General features: G+C 39.8%; 1 protein-coding gene across 1 annotated transcript; it reads right to left on the bottom strand.

Annotated features, from left to right (window-relative positions):
• Nucleotides 1–1,456: 1,456 nt before the first annotated feature.
• On the bottom strand, nt 1,457–1,867 carry LOC133779008 (uncharacterized). Its single transcript, XM_062219014.1, has one exon. It carries the CDS (start codon nt 1,865–1,867, stop codon nt 1,457–1,459), a length of 411 nt encoding a protein of 136 aa, XP_062074998.1.
• Nucleotides 1,868–17,738: the final 15,871 nt, after the last annotated feature.

The following is a 17,738-nucleotide window of genomic DNA, read 5'->3' as shown; positions in this document are numbered from 1 at the left end:
TCTCCCACAATGAAGGGTTCTGACAATGTTATCTTGAGGGTGGACAACTTATTCACAATAATTTGAAGCTCGTGAATTTGGGGAAGTAAGGCTTTAGCATCAAAGAATTTAAATTCCATGTATTGAGTGATGAGAAATTTCTTTGTACCTTCTTCTTCGGTTCTGTATTTCTTCTCAAGAGCTTCCCGTATCTCCTTAGACAATGTTGTATTTGTGTAGAGATCATAAAGACAATCTAACAATGCATTGAGGATGTGGCCTCTACAAATGAGTTCATCTTCTTCCCTTTTCTTTCTTTCTTTGATCACTTCTTAAGGGTCATCATCCTTAGGAGCCTTCAAGTTCTTCAAATATTTGTCAAGGATGCAGTGAACTTTCTAAGTTGTGAGAAGAAACTTGATCTTGTCTTTCCATTTAAAAAAGTTAGAACCATCAAATATATCTAGTCTAACTAAATCTTGAGACATGAACTTTAGGGCTGAGATTGAAGAGCTTTTTTCCATGACATTATCTAGCATAAAAACCTTTAGAAACACAAGAACTTTGACACACACACAAAAAGTTTAGAGATATTCATTTTTTATTATTGAAATTAGGCTTCACAACCTTTTTTTGTATTAAAACTCAATGACAAAATCTTATAGGTAAATCAATCTCATAAAATAGTTAAACGCAATGGATAAAGATTAGAGTAGACCTTACTGGAAGAACAAAACCCTAGGGACATAAAATGAAAAGCTATAATTTTATGTGAAACACAAAAGTGACAAGGCTTAACACAAATGAAGAATTGTCCAAAAATATCTATTCCTAGCCTTCCTTCAAAGATGCTTGAAGCTACAACAAGTGGAATGAGACTGGGATTCACAAGCCTTGGATCTCCATGCAATTCAAGCTTTCTTGATGAAAATCTTGGAGAAAACTAGTAATCTTGGAGCTAGAGAGAGAGAGAGAGTTCTTCTTTAGTAAGAGAAAGAGGTGAGTGATCAAGTCTCCAATTAACTCATTTGAACCCCTTAAATAGTATAGGATCCTCATTAAACTCAACCAATGAGATTAGAGCATTTAAATTTATGGTTTGGAGCTAAAAAAATTAATCGTACGGACATTCCGTAATGGACGAGGCAACGCGCCACCTGGCACCAGTGCCTCTATACTAGGCGACACGTCGCCTAGTACTTTCTCTCTCTAGGGTTTTGAGAGCCCAGGCCATGCATCGCCTCATAGGAGATGACGTATCTATAGTGCCTCTATAATTCAGTTCCATGACGTGTCTCAAAACACCTCCAAATGCTCCCAAACTTTTTGAGTACTCTTATATACTCCATATAAACATTTTAGACCCAAAATTTTGATTTGAAAATTCCTATACTCAAAGTCAACTTTCACATGTTGACTTTTGTGAAATCGTTATTGTTTTAGCACATTTTCATGCCTAGACAATTATGCCATGTATTTAACCAATCTCAATAGTAAATGTAAGGAAACTAGGTGCAAGGCTGTTGAGAATAATTCTGACTTGAGTCTTCTCATCTACTATTGCTCCATGCAACTCAGCTTCTTGGAAGTAGTTCTTCATCTTAATGAAATGATTATAAACATGATGGCTAGGTGCCATCCTACAGTTCACATATTTCTTGGTAGCCTCAAAACTAGCTTGAGTCGACTTGTGCCCAAACATTTCTTGGAGTTTTTCCATGATGTAGTAAGCAATTTTGACATCCTCTATCTTAGTCCTTAACGTTTTTGACATGCTGGCGAGCATGTACGCCTTGGCATTATTGTTGGCAGCAGTCCAATGTTCATAATTTTCCCTCACGACCTTCATGGCGTTCTCTCCAGGAAAGTCAAGTTCGTTTTCAATCATCACGAACTTTGAGTTGTCGCCAATAAACACTATGTTGATATTTGACTTCCATTTTATGAAAGTTCTCGCCGATTAGCAACTCCTTGGACAAAAGAAAGATAATGGGGTTGGAGGTCCTAGAGCTACAATTATGAATTTAGTAAAAATCAACAAATTGTACGACAAACATTCATTCATACAAGTTTTAGATTCATTCATACAAGTTTTAGAAATAGCACAACAGACTAACAATGTTTAAAGATAAGCAAAATCTTAAAAATATTTATCTTTCTATTTCTTAGGTATTTTAACTTGCCATGAACCTATGTGTCTCGGTAGGCGAGAGTCACAATTATTCACTTAGTCAAATAAAGAAACATCTCAGTTAATAAAACATCCAAGACTTTTATTACTTACCTATCCATTCGATCAAAGTAACGATAACAAATTGTTTCTTACTTTATGAGTTTGACCCACGATTTTGATTATTATAGACTTAATTCTTATAGTTGCCATAGGGATGAGTCTATATAAGGTACACCTATCTTAAGAAATTCAACCATGTTAAGAGTCCAATGAACACCTTTTGTAGGGAGACGAAATCTAAGCGCTATTAGGCCCCACTAAACTCTAACCTTGTTAAATCAACGATGGAGATCAAATTTAGATTTTAAAAACTCATTATTAATTATTTTAGTATTTTATTCTTTTGAAAATTATCAACTTAGGTTTGCCATATTATTTAAATAATCAATAAACCACATTTTATAACTTTCCTATTAATTCTAAAATTACCATTGAAAGTTCAAAGTAACGATAACAAATTGTTTCTTACTTTATGAGTTTGACCCACGATTTTGATTTTATAGACTTAATTCCTATGGTCACCATAGGGATGAGTCTACAGAAGGTACATCTATCCTAAGAAATTCAACCATGTTAAGAGTCCAGTGAACACCTTTTGTAAATCTAAGCGTTATTAGGCTCCACTAAACTCTAACCTTGTTAAATCAACAATGGACATCGAATTTAGATTTTAAAAACTCATTATTAATTCTTTTAGTATTTTATTCGTTTGAAAATTATCAACTTAGGTTTCCCAAATTATTTAAATAATCAATAAACCACATTTTATAACTTTCCTATTAATTCTAAAATTACCATTGAAAGTTCAAAGTAACAATAACAAATTGTTTCATACTTTATGAGTTTGACCCATGATTTTGATTATTATAGACTTAATTCCTATAGTCTCCATAGGAATGAGTCTATAGAAGGTACATCTATCCTAAGAAATTTAACCTAGTTAAGAGTCCAGTTAACACCTTTTTTAGGGAGACGAAAGCTAAACGCTATTAGGCCCCACTAAACTCTAACCTTGTTAAATCAACGATGGAGATCAAATTTAGATTTTAATAACTCATTATTAATTCTTTTAGTATTTTATTCTTTTGAAAATTACCAACTTAGGTTTGTCAAATTATTTAAATAATCAATAAACCACATTTTATAACTTTCCTATTAATTCTAAAATTATCATTGAAAATTCAAAGTAACGATAACAAATTGTTTCTTACTTTATGAGTTTGACCCACGATTTTGATTATTATAGACTTAATTCCTATAGTCACCATAGGAATGATTCTATAAAAGGTACATCTATCGAAAGAAATTCAACCATGTTAAGAGTCTAGTGAACACCTTTTGTAGGGAGACAAAGTCTAAGCGCTATTTGTCCCCAATAAACTCTAGCCTTGTTAAATCAACGATGGAGATCGAATTTAGATTTTAAAACTCATTATTAATACTTTTAGTATTTTATTCTTTTGAAAATTACCAACTTAGGTTTGCCAAATTATTTAAATAATCAATAAACTACATTTTATAACTTTCATATTAATTCTAAAATAACCATTGAAAATTAATACAAAAATTAGAATTAATTTGTTTTAATTCAATATTAAGTCCAACTAAAAAGATTAACTTAATACAATTAAGTCCAATTTAGGTAAATGGACCTTAACAATTTAAGCTTGCATGGAGGAGAGTTAGGTTTAGTATGTCACACCCACTACTAAGGCTCCCTAACTTCCACACAAAGTGCAAAAAGACAGGAATTTGAACATTCATTTTATTAATTATTTTTCAATTGATTAGGCTCAGTCTAGTAATACAAAACAAATAGGCTTTCACAAGTAGAACCACCCATAAGAGATGAATTTAAAATTTCAATTCGGCCCAAATAAAACCTAGAATTTTATGTATAGTATTATTTTAATTTTCCCACATTTTCAAAAAAAAAAGGGCTATCATTATACTTATTGTTGACGCATTTTTTCGCCAACAACATATTAAGAAATAATAAGGTAGATTAGTGCTTAATAAGTCGTAATGAAAAATAATTGAATTCACTCAAGAACAAAGAATTTTTACGTGGTTCAGTGGTTAAAATCTACCTAGTCCACGAGTCTATACTATTGTTGTTTTTCTCTCTCTATTTTGGCAGAGTTTCAGTATTACAGAATAATGGTCCCTTTTCCTGTCCAATATTCCCAGTATTTATAAGGGAATTTCATGGGCAGGTTTGGGTAACTGAGTGAGTCAATCACGCATTTACATAATTATTACATTTAATACAAATAATTCCCATTTATATTGGTATATGATTTTATCACAAGGTAAATGTACTCCTAATATCTGGGATATTAAATATGACATCCTGGTCATAAATATACGTATAAGCGGATCCGAGTCTCTGGGGATATGTGGGTATGTAATATACTAGAATTACCACGAGCTGGATATCTCCTCCAAGCTCGTGCTTCGACAACTGTTTTAATATTCTGAGCTCGCGCTTCACAGCCTTCGTATCCCTAGCTCAAGTTAAACCCAGGACGCCTAACACCACGTGTGACCACATGCAACTCGAGTTACCCACATGGATAATAAGCCGATATCATTCCATTGGCTATTTCTCCGTATATTTATTTGCCAGCTGTACCCAAGCTGAGTGAATGAACTCGGGCTAAAATTAGCGTACAACATTTGCCCCCTAAGTTCCTGCTCGTGTCTGATGTCGTCACTTTCTGACCTACACAGTATGGGCTTTTAGACTTTTGTTACATAAAACCACGCTTGCCTACTACTTGAGTACCAGACACGTGGTGTACCTCAATTGGCATCTATTCGGGTTTTGAGGACTGCAATAATCGTCTTGTCACCTTTTTTCCACCGTTTGGTCTATATAATCTTAGCCTTTGGATCTTGAACTAACCCAATTGGATGGCCCAGATTAATTTACACAATTTACGTATAAGTAGGATGGCCAAACTTCAAACTATACCACCTTTCATTTAAAAAATTTCCTTTTCTGCACTACTAAGCCTCTCTTCTCTCCCAAAAATCCCAGAAACCGTTCACCGTGCCCAGATATTCAGAAGCTTTCCAGGAGCTTCCCATTGCCGAGTCTATTCCTTCCAATCTGTGAATCGTACTTTCCTGTAAGTATCTCATCCTTTGGTTTTAAAAGTTTTTTTTTTCTTTTATCCAATGGAATTTCTATTCTTCAACATGTTCATCTGTAACATTCATTGTAGTTACTGTTAGGCTATTTCAAAAAGTTCTTAGGGATTAAGTTTTGACAGGTGAGTCCAAAAATGTTTTAGAAATAAGATGTTCATAAACTGAGAAATTTCTGGGTAACTCTAATGGTGAATTAATTTAAAGAATACCCATTCAAGGTAAAGGAAATGAAGGGTTTTTAGGTTTAGAACCAGATAGCTTAGAGGTTACGTTTTCTTGGGTGGTTTTGCACTAAACCGCCTCCCAAGGAAAGTAGTGGTCTGACATTCTGACACACGAATCCCTAAATATTAGGGGTCTGTTAGGAAACCGAGGTGCGTAGCTTAGGATATTGTGTGGCGTCATGCGATAGAGTTGAGGCTAACCTTAGCTCGTATAACAAAAGTAAACTATTTCCTTCGTACTCTCACGTCATAGCATTAGATCCTCTTAGGTCACCTGCTAACTAGGTTGTTTTGTCGTTAGGCGATCTGATGGCTCCTCAAAAGAAGAATGCCCCAAAGAAGAATGCCTCAAGCTCGTCCTCTAAATAGAAGAACAAAGGGAAGCAGATCGCCCCAGAATCTCCCATCTCGCACTTCGGCCTGGTGGTGGAGAAGGAGATCGTGGTCGATCCCAACGCATACTTCGAGGCTATCATGTTGAGCCACAATATAGAGGTCAGAACTGGAACTCTCCTTGTCCAACCTGCGTTTGAAGGGGAACGGAGCTGCTCCTCTCTCCAAGACGACTTTGTGGCTTAGAATGACAAGCATCTAAAGGCTGGGGCCTTCCTCCTTCTGGACCAGTACTTCGCGAATTTTTTAAATTACATGAAGCTGGCTCCATTTCAGCTCCCCCTAAATTCGTATAGACTTTTGGCAGGACTGAAGTATTTGTTCTTGAAACACAAGTGAAAGGTCCCCACTCCGACAAACATTCTTGAAACATGAGGGGATGTGGGGATGGATTCTACTACCTCACGTGATTCCCTAACTCGGCCTCTGTCATCGAGCTTCCCAGTCATCCAAACGACTACAAAGACTTGTTCTTTATGTCGAATGGATTCCGGAACTGCGAACATCGATACTTCAACCGACCTCGTAAGTCTTCCATCCTTATGAATTCAGCTCGTGAATTTTTATTCCTTAAGATATATATATATTTTACATGTCTCAATTGAATTTGTTTCTCGTGCCACCATATTTGCGAGGACGGCAAAGTCTGTGACCCTCGGGGGTCAGTATGAGAAGTTATCTAGGCTTCCCCCCAGTGAGAAGGACTACCGCCAGGTTGTGAATGATGTCACGATGCTGGTTTGCCAGTTGATTGGCGACGGTCAAACACTGGCCTTGAGGACCCGGACTACCCTTCCAGTAATCCTCGAGCTCCCATCCTCTCAAGAGGACTTGCCAGCCATTGAGGATGAGGAGGATGAAGAGGACGAGGTGCCTCTAGTGCGAAAAAGGAGGGCTCCCTAGGCTGACCGGGAAGCTAATCTAGAAAGGGTTGCGTCAGGGGAAGCAGCCGACCCCTCCATCCAAGGTAACCCATACCCCTTTAGGGAATTAGATAGGGCTATTGCCCCTTTAGGTTAGTACGATTTAATCCAAATCAGCTCGTCCACCATCATCCTTATAACCCAGATCGAAATATAACCCTGCTCCAATGCGTAGACCACCTAGTGGTACGCCATGATAGTTGTTATCCTAAGGGCACAGTTGTAGTTGATAACACCTTAAACTTTAGATCTGCCATTTTTTAGGAATATGGGACCAACCATAGGACCCAACCTTCTTTGCTCCAGGGTGCATTTGCCCCTGGATTTAGATAGTATGTAGAGGAATCCAGCTCTGAGGAAGGACTTGAACCTGAACCCCTTAGGGTCCCAAAAATATTAACTGTAGACTCCCCTTCTCCTCCATTAGTTCCAAGGCCGGAGGTCGTGCTTATCCTGGTCAAAACACGCGAGCTGGTGATAATAGACTCCTCCCCCATCCCGGAGGGTAGGGTCTATATTTTCTTTCTTTATATATGTTTTTGACAACTTTATTTTGTGAACTAACTCCCTTTGTGCTTTTTAGGCGAAGATATGGAACAACCCGGAGCTCCCGACCTCCAAACTGCTTTCCAAGCTTAGAAGGTTGGCTCGGGCCCCGTTGTGAAGAGGCCCAGGTTTACGAAGAAGGCCACCCCTGCAACGGGGAACATCTCAAAATCCCCCTCCAAAAGTAAGGAGACGAGCTCAACTCAGGAGCCAGCTCAGGTGGCTACAGTCACTACAGAGCAACTTCCTCCTTACCCTCAAGTTATACAGACCGAGGCCCCAGCCCCCGCCTTCCAAATACCAGTAGACCCTCAAGGCCTGGAGAAGATCCCTGAAGCCTTTCAGGGTATCATTTATGAGACTGCAACTCTCATGGTGGGGCACGCCTACAAGGCCAGCATGAGGGATCTGAAGACCATCGAGGAGTGCAGCCCGGAGAACGTTATGGAATTAGCTATGGGGATGAACCTCACTGTAAGTTCTCTTTCCTTGCTTAGTGAAAATTTTCGTTTTATTGTGACTGGGTGTATATCTCTGACTTGTTCTATTATTTTGCAGTTTGCCCTGGCCCAGCATAGCTCGTGCTAGGGCTAGAAATGAAGAGCTCTGTGCTTAACTGAACGCTGCCAAAACCACCATGACTGCAGCTCAAGAAGGCGAGCAGGCCACCAAAGCTGCCTTGTCGGCTGCTCAGAAGAATGAGCTTGATGCCAAGGTTGCTCTCGCCTCGTCCAAAGAAAGTGAACAGGCTGCAAAGATTGCATTGTCTGCCTCCCAGGCTCAAACTGCACAACTTCAGGCCCAGGTTGATGAGGCCAAAGAAAAACTGCTCAAGGCCGAGGCCATAGTCAAAGAAGAAAAGGCGGCCTCATCGTTGGCCATGGAAGAAATGATGTACCACTATTGGGCCTTCAATTCGGATGGGAACTTCTCTTTCATGGGACTCAGGCTGTGGGATTTGTACCTTGCAAAATTTAAGGCTCGGCTCTTGCAAGAACCATCAGAGACCGGCGATGCATTTGGAATGGCAGAGGGAGATGGCGAGGAGGTCACATCTTCGGGGCGAGCTGATGGAACCCACTGATCTCCTTTGTATTTGTTTTTCTTTGTAATAATTTAAAAGTTTTTTTTTATATTAAACAATTGCCTTCGGGCTCGGTTCGAGGTTTTTTTCTCCTCGTGTAATTTATTGGCTTTATTTCGATATATATCCATCTTTTGATCCATATATCTTTCCTCTATTATCTCTCATGCTTGTGAATCCTTAGACTTATACATTCGAGATTTTAGGAATTGATTTTAGATCAAGATAGATTTTATCGAGCTTGGTTATATCCAAGTTCTTATTTGATTATTTGCATCATACATGTTAAGAATCAGGCCTCGAACCTTGTTAGATCCATGATTTTTTAATGATTTAACTTAGTTTGGTTTAGGTTTATTGAAAACTCGAGCTTTAAAGAACCCTTGAATAGTCAATTTCCCAAATTTCTATGTTTTTTTACCTAGTTAAGGCCAGGGTTTTAAATGATTTAAACTTAGTTCACGCTAGGTATATTGAATACTCGAGCTTTAAGAAGCCGTTGAATTATCAATTTTTCCAAACTTCTAAGTTTCGGTCCTGGTTACGTCCAGGATTTTAAATGATTTTAAATTTAGTTCGCACTAAGTTTATTGAAAATTCGAACTTTAAAAAGCCATTGAATAATCAATATTTCCAAGCTTCTAAATTTTGGACCTGGTTACGTCCAGGGTTTTAAATGATTTTAAATTTAATTCGCGCTAGGTTTATTGAAAATTTGAACTTTACAAAGTCATTGAATAATCAAAATTTCCAAGCTTCTAAAATTTGGACCTGGTTACGTCCAGGATTTTAAATGATTTATACTTAGTTTGCGCTAGGTTTACGGAAAATTAGAGCTCTTAAAAAGCCATCGAATAATCAATTTTCCAAGCTCTAAGTTTGTTAATCTTATCGAGCAGGCTTAATTTTTTCAACCTCGGGTTATGTGCCCCCAAGTAACCAGAATGTAGAAACTTTCTTGGTTGCTTTTACAAACATTAGAACACGAACTAATACAATCTAAAAAGGAAATTATTTAATAATCCATCTACTATTTAATCAAATGGCTTTTATAAATAAGCCTTACATTGATGGTGGTACTACTGATAATATTTTTTCAAATGGTGTTCCAAGTCCGTGGGACTACTTCCCCATTCAATCGAGCTATCTTGAAAGTTCCTTCACGCAAAACCTCAATGACCTGATATGTTCCCTCCCAATTCGGACCTAAAACACCGTCCATGGGATCCTTATTTGCTATAAATACCCTTCGGAGAACCAGATCGCCCAATCCAAATCTACGCGTCTTAACTTTAGAATTAAAATAGCGAGTGATTTTTTGTTGATAATGGGCGAGCTGTAACTATGACTCCTCTCAGTTTTCTTCAATCGAATCAAGAGATGCGTTAAGTTATCCATCATTCAGCTCTTTGTTGAATGTCCTTTGCTTGTGAGTGGCTACCATGCTATAAATACCCTTCCAAAAGTTAAGGAAAAAAGAGTATGCCCCGTTGAGTTTCTGTGAGAAGTTCGGTAGGCCCACAGTACTTGCGGGATCTGTTCTGGCCATAGTCCTTTGGCTTTGTCTAACCTCTTCTTTAGGCTTGCCTTTAAGGTTTTTTTCATAGCCTCGACCTGTCTGTTGGCTTGCGGATATGCTACTGAGGAGAAACTCTTCATAATGCCATATTTTTCATAGAAATCAGCAAAGAGATCGTTGTCGAATTGTGTCCCATTGTCTGACACGATCTTTTTAGGAAGCCCACATTGACATATAATGCTCTTTAGCATGAAGTCTAGGACACTTTTTGAAGTGATGGTTGCCAGAGGTTCGGCTTCTACCCACTTCGTGAAATAGTCGATCGCCACCACCGCGTAACAAACTCCTCCCTTTCCCATAGGTAGGGACCCTATTAGGTCGATTCCCCATACCGCGAATGGCCATGGGGATAAGATCATCGTTAGCTTAATTGGTTCAGGTCGGGAAAATATGGAGAAAAGCTAGCATTTGTCACACTTCCGAACATACGAGATGGAGTCTTTTGTTAGATTGGCAAAAAATAGCCCTACCTCAGTATATTTAGTGCTAGGTTTTGCCCCCCAGCATGATCTCCACAAAGGCCTTCGTGCACTTCTTGCAAAATGGTTTTAACTTGCTTGGGCAGAACACATCGTAGGAGAGGCAATGAATGACCACATCGGTACAAGGTCCCATCCACTATCACATACCTCAGAGCTTGATAAAGTATTTTCCTTGCGTCCTTTCTATCGTCAGGTAGCCTTCTTGTTGCGAGGTATTCCATTATGGGAGTCATCCAAGTCGGTCTTGTGTCGATTATTTTGACTTCTATCATTTCTGTTACACTTGGATTCTCCAAGAACTCCACTGGCACCACATTCAATGTCTCAGCTTCTTTTGTGGTGGCAAGTCGTGCCAAGGCGTCAGCATTTGAATTTTGCTCGCGAGGTATCTGTTCAACAGAAGTACTCAAATTCAGACAGTTCTCCCCTCACCTTAGCTAGGTAGGCCGCCCTCTTGGTACCTTGAGCTTGATATTCTCCCAATACCTGATTGATCACGAGCTGAGAATCACTATAGCATTGGATGACTTTTTCCTTGAGCTCCCTTGCCACTCTCAGCCCAGCTAGTAAAGCCTCATATTTAGCTTCGTTGTTGAATGGCTCGAATTTGAATCTCAGAGATATATGAAATCGATGCCCTTCTGGGGAGATTAAGATGATTCTAGCTCCCGATCCATTCTCATTTGATGATCCATCGACAAAGATTTTCCATAACTCCTACACCGGCTCCTTCGAGAGCTCATCTTGAAATCCGGTGCACTCAGCCATAAAATCAGCAAGGGCCTGACTTTTGATTGAGGTCTATGGTACGTACAATATCTCAAATAGGTTCAGTTCGATAGCCCATTTTAACAGACGTCCCGACGTTTCAGGTTTTTGCAAAACCTGCCTTAAAGGTTAGTCGGTCATGACGTTGATTGAATGGGACTGGAAATATGGTCGAAGCATCCTGGAAGCCAATATCAGACAGAATGCCAGTTTCTCTATCAATGGGTACCGTGATTCAGCTCTGATAAGTCTCTTGCTTATATAATATACGGGTTTTTGAGAACGATCTTCTTCTCGAACTAATACGGAACTGACTGCATTTTCTGTCACAGCCAAATAAAGGAATAGAGGTTCTCCAGACATAGGCTTAGATAACACTGGGGGCTCGGCCAAGTGTATTTTTAGGTCGAGTAATGCCTGTTCGTATTCCTCTGTCCACTCAAACTTTTTGTTTCCCCTAAGCAAGTTGTAGAATGGCAGGCACTTATTAGTGGATTTTGAAATAAAACGATTCAAAGCTGCCACCTTTCCAATTAGGCTTTGAACTTCTTTACGCGACCTGGGTGAGGGAATTTCTAACAACGATCTGATTTCTTGGGATTTGCCTCTATTCCCCTCGTGTTGAATATGAAACCCATAAATTTTCCAGATGCCACTCCGAACGTGCACTTCTGAGGATTCAGCTTCATGTCATACCTCCTTAAGATTCCAAAACATTCTTCTAGATCAGATACATGATTATCAAAAGTCTTTGATTTGACAAGCATATCATCGACATACACTTCCATACTTCTCCCGATCTGATTAGCAAACATTTTTTTGATTAAGCATTGATATGTAGCTCCGACATTCTTCAGCCTGAAGGGCATGACTTTATAACAATATACGTTATTTGGGGTCATGAAGCTAGTATGTTCCTGGTCCGCAAGATTCATCGCGATCTAGTTATATCCAGAATACGCATCCATGAAGGGCATGAGCTCGTGACCTGTCGTGGCATCTACCAATTGATCAATCCTTGGTAATGGAAAACAATCCTTGGGACAAGCTTTGTTCAGGTTGGAGAAGTCGATGCAGGTCCTCCATTTCCCGTTTGGCTTTGGGACCAGCACGGGATTGGCGACCTAGATCGGGTATTTTTCTTCACGGATAAACCCGCACTTTAGTAGTCGAGCTACTTCTTCCTCAAGAGCCTTAGCTCCGACTGTTCCTAAGCGTCTCCATTTTTGAGATTTTGCAAGCACGTTCCTGTCCAAATTTAAAGTGTGCATGATTACACTCGGGCTTATTCCCACCATATCTTCAGGTGACCAGGAGAAAACGTCCAGATTCTCTTGTAAGAAATTGACCGGCTCCTTCTTCCTTTTATCATTAAGATTCTTCCCAATCTTTACGACTATTGAAGCTTCATTGGGGTCAATGTTTACCTCCTCGAGCTCCTCTATAGCTTGGAGTTCTAACCTGTCTTTGTCTATCCGTGGGTCAATGTCATCGTGTTGGGCGTCATTATTGTCCTCTTTTTGCTGAGGTTCTTCCGTCCCGCAAGTAATTTCTACTTCTCGGGACTCCTCACCTCCGTCATTTATGACCATAGATTGCTGCCCGGGTTGTGATTTTCCCTTCATAGAAATTCTATAGCATTCTCTAGCAGCGAGCTGATCACCTCTGACGGTGCATATTCCCGCCGCTGAGGGGAATTTTATTACTAGGTGGCGGATGGAGGTTATGGCTTCAAATGCCATCAGCGCAGGTCAGCCCAAAATCGTGTTGTATGCAGGTGGGCAGCCGATTACCATGAACTCAAGTAACTTGGAAATAGTTCGTGAGTCTTCTCCCAATGTCACCACTAATTCGATCATCCAGGTGGTTGCTGACCTTTCCCCAGAAAACACGTACAGAGTCATTGAGGTCGCCTGCAGGTCAATTACTGACAACCCCATTTTTTTCTTAAGGTGGACCTGAAAAGTAGATTAACAGAACTCCCATTATCTACTAGTGTCCTTCGGACCCTCCAGTTGGCGAGCTGAATGGTTATGACCAAGGGATCATTATGTGGGGGACGTGGCTAGCATCCTATTCTGTAAAAATGATTGGTTGTTTTTCCAATCGTTGTTGTTTCAATAATCATTGTTCCAGGACGAACTCCACTTCGTTACAGGATTTCAGTTCATGAATGTACCTCTTCTGGGCACCACTGCTCGTGCCTGCCAAATGAGGTCTTCCCGAAATGGTGGCTATATCTCCCCCTACTATTGGAGGAGGGTCGTCCTGATTCTCTTGAGCTCCGGTTTGACTTATTGGAGCTCTGTGGACTGACAGAGGGTTTTGTCCAGCGGGCTGATTAGGGACTTGATTTCGAGCGTACTAGGCCAAAGGTCTCGCTCTAATGAGAGTTTTGATCTCATCCTTATGCTATCGACAGTCATCAGTGTTATGACCGATATCATTATGAAATCGGCAGAACTTCGAAGAATCTCTCTTTGCCCTCTGGTTCATCAACGACTCTGGCTTCTTCCATGGAAGCGAGTAGAATTTTCCAGGAAGATGCGCTCGCTAGTATCCGTTAGGTCGGTGTAAGTGGCACAAATAGACTTGAATTTCTCCAGAGATTTATTTTTCTTCGCCCCTCTTTGGTTGCCCTCGCCATTTCCCTTCCTTTTGTTATTTCCCCCTTGGTTATTCTGGGTAATGGTTTGAGTCGTAGCTACAATGTCCATAACCGCTCCAACGAGCTGAACAGGGGTCTGGCTAGTTCCCGTGATCGAAGCTCGTGCCTCTTGTAGATTAATCCACTATTGAGCTCAGGCCAAGAATTTTTCCACACTCTTAACTGCTTTCCTTTGGAGTTCTTACCACAGGTCACCGCCGACGAGGATTCCTATCCTAAGTGCCATGAGCTTGGGGCTGTCATCAGGATCCCTAGCTCGTGCAACAACATTGGCAAACCGACTTAGATATGCCTTCAATGTCCCACTAGGTTGTTGCTTTACATTGGCCAATGAATCAGTGTCGACCCGAGCTGCCTGTGAAGCTCAGAACGCCTTTTTGAACTCGGAGGAAAACTTCTTCCACGAGCATATGGAATGTCTCTTGTATTGCTTAAACCACTGCCTAGCTGGCCCGACCAGAGTTGTGGGGAATAAAATACACCTTAGATCGAGTCCTACATTTTGGGCCATCATCATGGTGTTAAACATTCCGAGGTGGTCTGATGGATCTCCATCTCCATCAAACTTTGACAAGTGTGGCATTCTGAAGCCTACAGGATATGTGGTCGCCGCAATATTTGGAGCGAAAGGCTCGAGCTCATCCTCTGCGTCACAATCATCTTTTTCTTTTCCAGATAAAAGCTTCTTCATTTTCTCTTCCATCAGAGCTAGCCTCTCGAGGGTTTGGTCTCTGGTCCCTAGGTTATCTGGGGGCTATTCGACAACTCCCATCCTATCGTATGTGTTTCATGGGTTATTGTCCCTCCAAGCTTGAGCTTGGTTTGGTGAGGCATTCCCATTATAACGTACTATGGATGGACCTCCCTCTTGTCAAGTATAACTAACATATTCATTCCGAGCTGGATTCCTTCTCTGCGAATTCAGGCGATCACGCAAATCGGGTTGTGGCTCGTACCGAGGGCTTTGTGCTGAACTCAACTGATTTCTTAAGTCGCCCTCAAACCTACCACTGTGACAAATTTCGATCCAATAACTCCCATTTTTGAAGCTTACAACTCACGGTTGGGGCCGAGGATTTGGATTTTCAATACGTGTCCGTGGGATGTAAGTATTGGCAGATGGGGGAGGATTTCTCCTACTGTCTCCATAAGTGGGAATGTCCCGTGTAGGAAGAGGTGGTGTCGGATGTCTTATAGGTGACGGGGGATGCCTTATTGGTGAGGCAATCCTTATTCCATCAGGGCAAACTAAATTAGCCCGCCTATGATCTACTCCATTGTCTCTAGTTCTATGTGTCTGACGGTTCAATCGTGACGTAGAAGGGTTTGTTGGAACATTTTGTCTTTGTGAGCCTGTCCCAATCCCTTCTCGTGGATTGCCAGGGGCATTTCTAGGGTCCTGTGAAGGAGGCCCCAAACTTAGGGTTGCAATTCTAATCGACCTACTGACATCCTGATGACCCCTATGAGGGCCACTGGGTTGAGCATTCTGGTGATCACGCCCTGTAGGTACAGAACTTGGGGTGGTAGTCTTGATTGATTGACTTGGTTTGGATCAATTACTCCTGTGGGACTTGTGAGACCCACTTTGCCTCTTTCCGACATCAACGTCGGTTGCAAGAGGGGGTAACCGAGCCAAAACTTCCTTAATCAGCCTGTTTTCCTTAGCAAAATGGCTTCTCAATTGCATGTTTTCCAATTTGACGGCAGTTAGGTAGTCTGGATTTGGATTCGGTGGCAATGATGCCAAACTCCCAATGTCTCCATGACCCACCGGTTGTTTTCCCAGACGCTGCTAGATCTCAGGGCCATGTTCGTTCGAAACAGTAGTATGATGGGCCTCCTGCCCACCAAGATGTTCTATCTCATTATCGTGCATTGAGCGAGTGAGCACCATGATGAGAATCGACTGGGATCTTGATGAAGCACTAATTTCCCTCTCAATGAAAGCACCAAACTGTTGACACGATTTTTCGCCAATAGTGTATTAAGAAATAATAAGGTAGATTAGTGCTTAATAAACCGTAATGAAAAATAAATGAATTCCCTCAAGAACACAGAATTTTTACGTGGTTCAGTGGTTAAAATCTACCTAGTCCATGACTATATATTTGTTGTTTGTCTCTCTCTATTTTGGCAGAGTATTGGTATTACAGAATAATGGTCCTTTTTCCTGTCCAATATTCCCAGTATTTATAAGGGAATTTCATGGACAGGTTTGGGTAACCGCGTGAGTCAATCACGCGTTTACATAATTATTACATTTAATACAAATAATTCCCATTTATATTGGGATATGATTTGATCACAAGGTAAATGTACTCCTAATATCTGGGATATTAAATATGATAGCCTGGTCATAAATATACGTATAAAGGGATCTCAGGTCTCTAGGAATCCACGGGTATGCAATATACTAAAACTACCACGAGCTGGATATCTCCTCCAAGCCCGTACTTCGACAACTGTTTTAATATTCTGAGCTCGCACTTCACAGCCTTCGTATCCCTAGCTCGGGGTAAACCCAGGACGCCTAACACCATGCTTGACCACATGAAACTCGAGTTGTCCACATGGATAATAAGCAGATATCATTCCCTTGGTTATTTCTCCGTATATTTATTTATCAGCTGTACCCGAACTGAGTGAATGAACTCGGGCTAAAATTAGGGTACAACACTTATATTTAAAGCCCATATGAAAAAAAAATAACTTAATAATGATGCATGACATGTTAACAATTGGATGGGCCTAGCATATGTTGGGATTAGTGCCGGTAAAGCATATGTTTTGAACAGTGTTTTATGAAATAAATAATTGAAATGAATTTTTTCATATATTGTTTGTTTATTATTATTATTAGAATAATATTATATGAATATCAGAAAATTCTCAAATTCGTTATTGTGACTACAATCTTGTATTGGTATGAGAGGATTAAGATTGTAGAGAACAAATTTAAACAGTTCTCAATAAAATAAAGTTATGAGGAATCTTTTGATTAAATACTGTAAGTACGGTTCACTAGTATTATGAATACATGCAATCTACATCCGGATTACTGATGTAGTAGAACATCTTAGTAGAGGTACTTTGTATAAAGTTGTTATACATGAATGGGACCCGATATGTTATTAATACTTTTTAATATCGTTTACTTTGTAAGTATTAATTAAACATATCAATAAGATGATCATATAAAAATTGATCTTAATCCTGAAGTTATTATGAACTCTTATTTATGTCATATGAGTTCTTTGATTCACTCGTTATGGTTTGTCAGAATGATCTGGCTGAAAACTTTTGTTTTGGGAACTCATTGATGTAAATGGTTGGGGACATAATATACAGATATGGAATCTATACCTTTCTGAGAGGAATTGAATAATGATTCTCTTAAGGGTTGGCTTTTGGAACTGAAAGGTTATTGAGCTCAACTTCGTAAACCAATTTATGAATTAACTTTCACTAGTAAAGTTAATGATACTTAAGGAAACAAGATATAATCAAAGAGGTTAAACAGTGATTAATTCCTACTTTAGTTAGGAACCATTAATAGAGGATTGAATTGTATGTAGTGAATAAATTGATGAACACTTTTTATATGTTTAAAAGTACTCAATAAATAAATGTTTATAATTACAAGAGTGCAATATCATATTTTTAGTGGAATAATATTGAGATTAATAAGTTAAGGTTATTA

The sequence above is a fragment of the Humulus lupulus genome, chromosome 5 (genome assembly GCF_963169125.1).
Source record: "Humulus lupulus chromosome 5, drHumLupu1.1, whole genome shotgun sequence".
Classification (NCBI taxonomy): Eukaryota; Viridiplantae; Streptophyta; class Magnoliopsida; order Rosales; family Cannabaceae; genus Humulus; species Humulus lupulus.
This window is presented reverse-complemented; position numbering and strand designations above follow the sequence as displayed.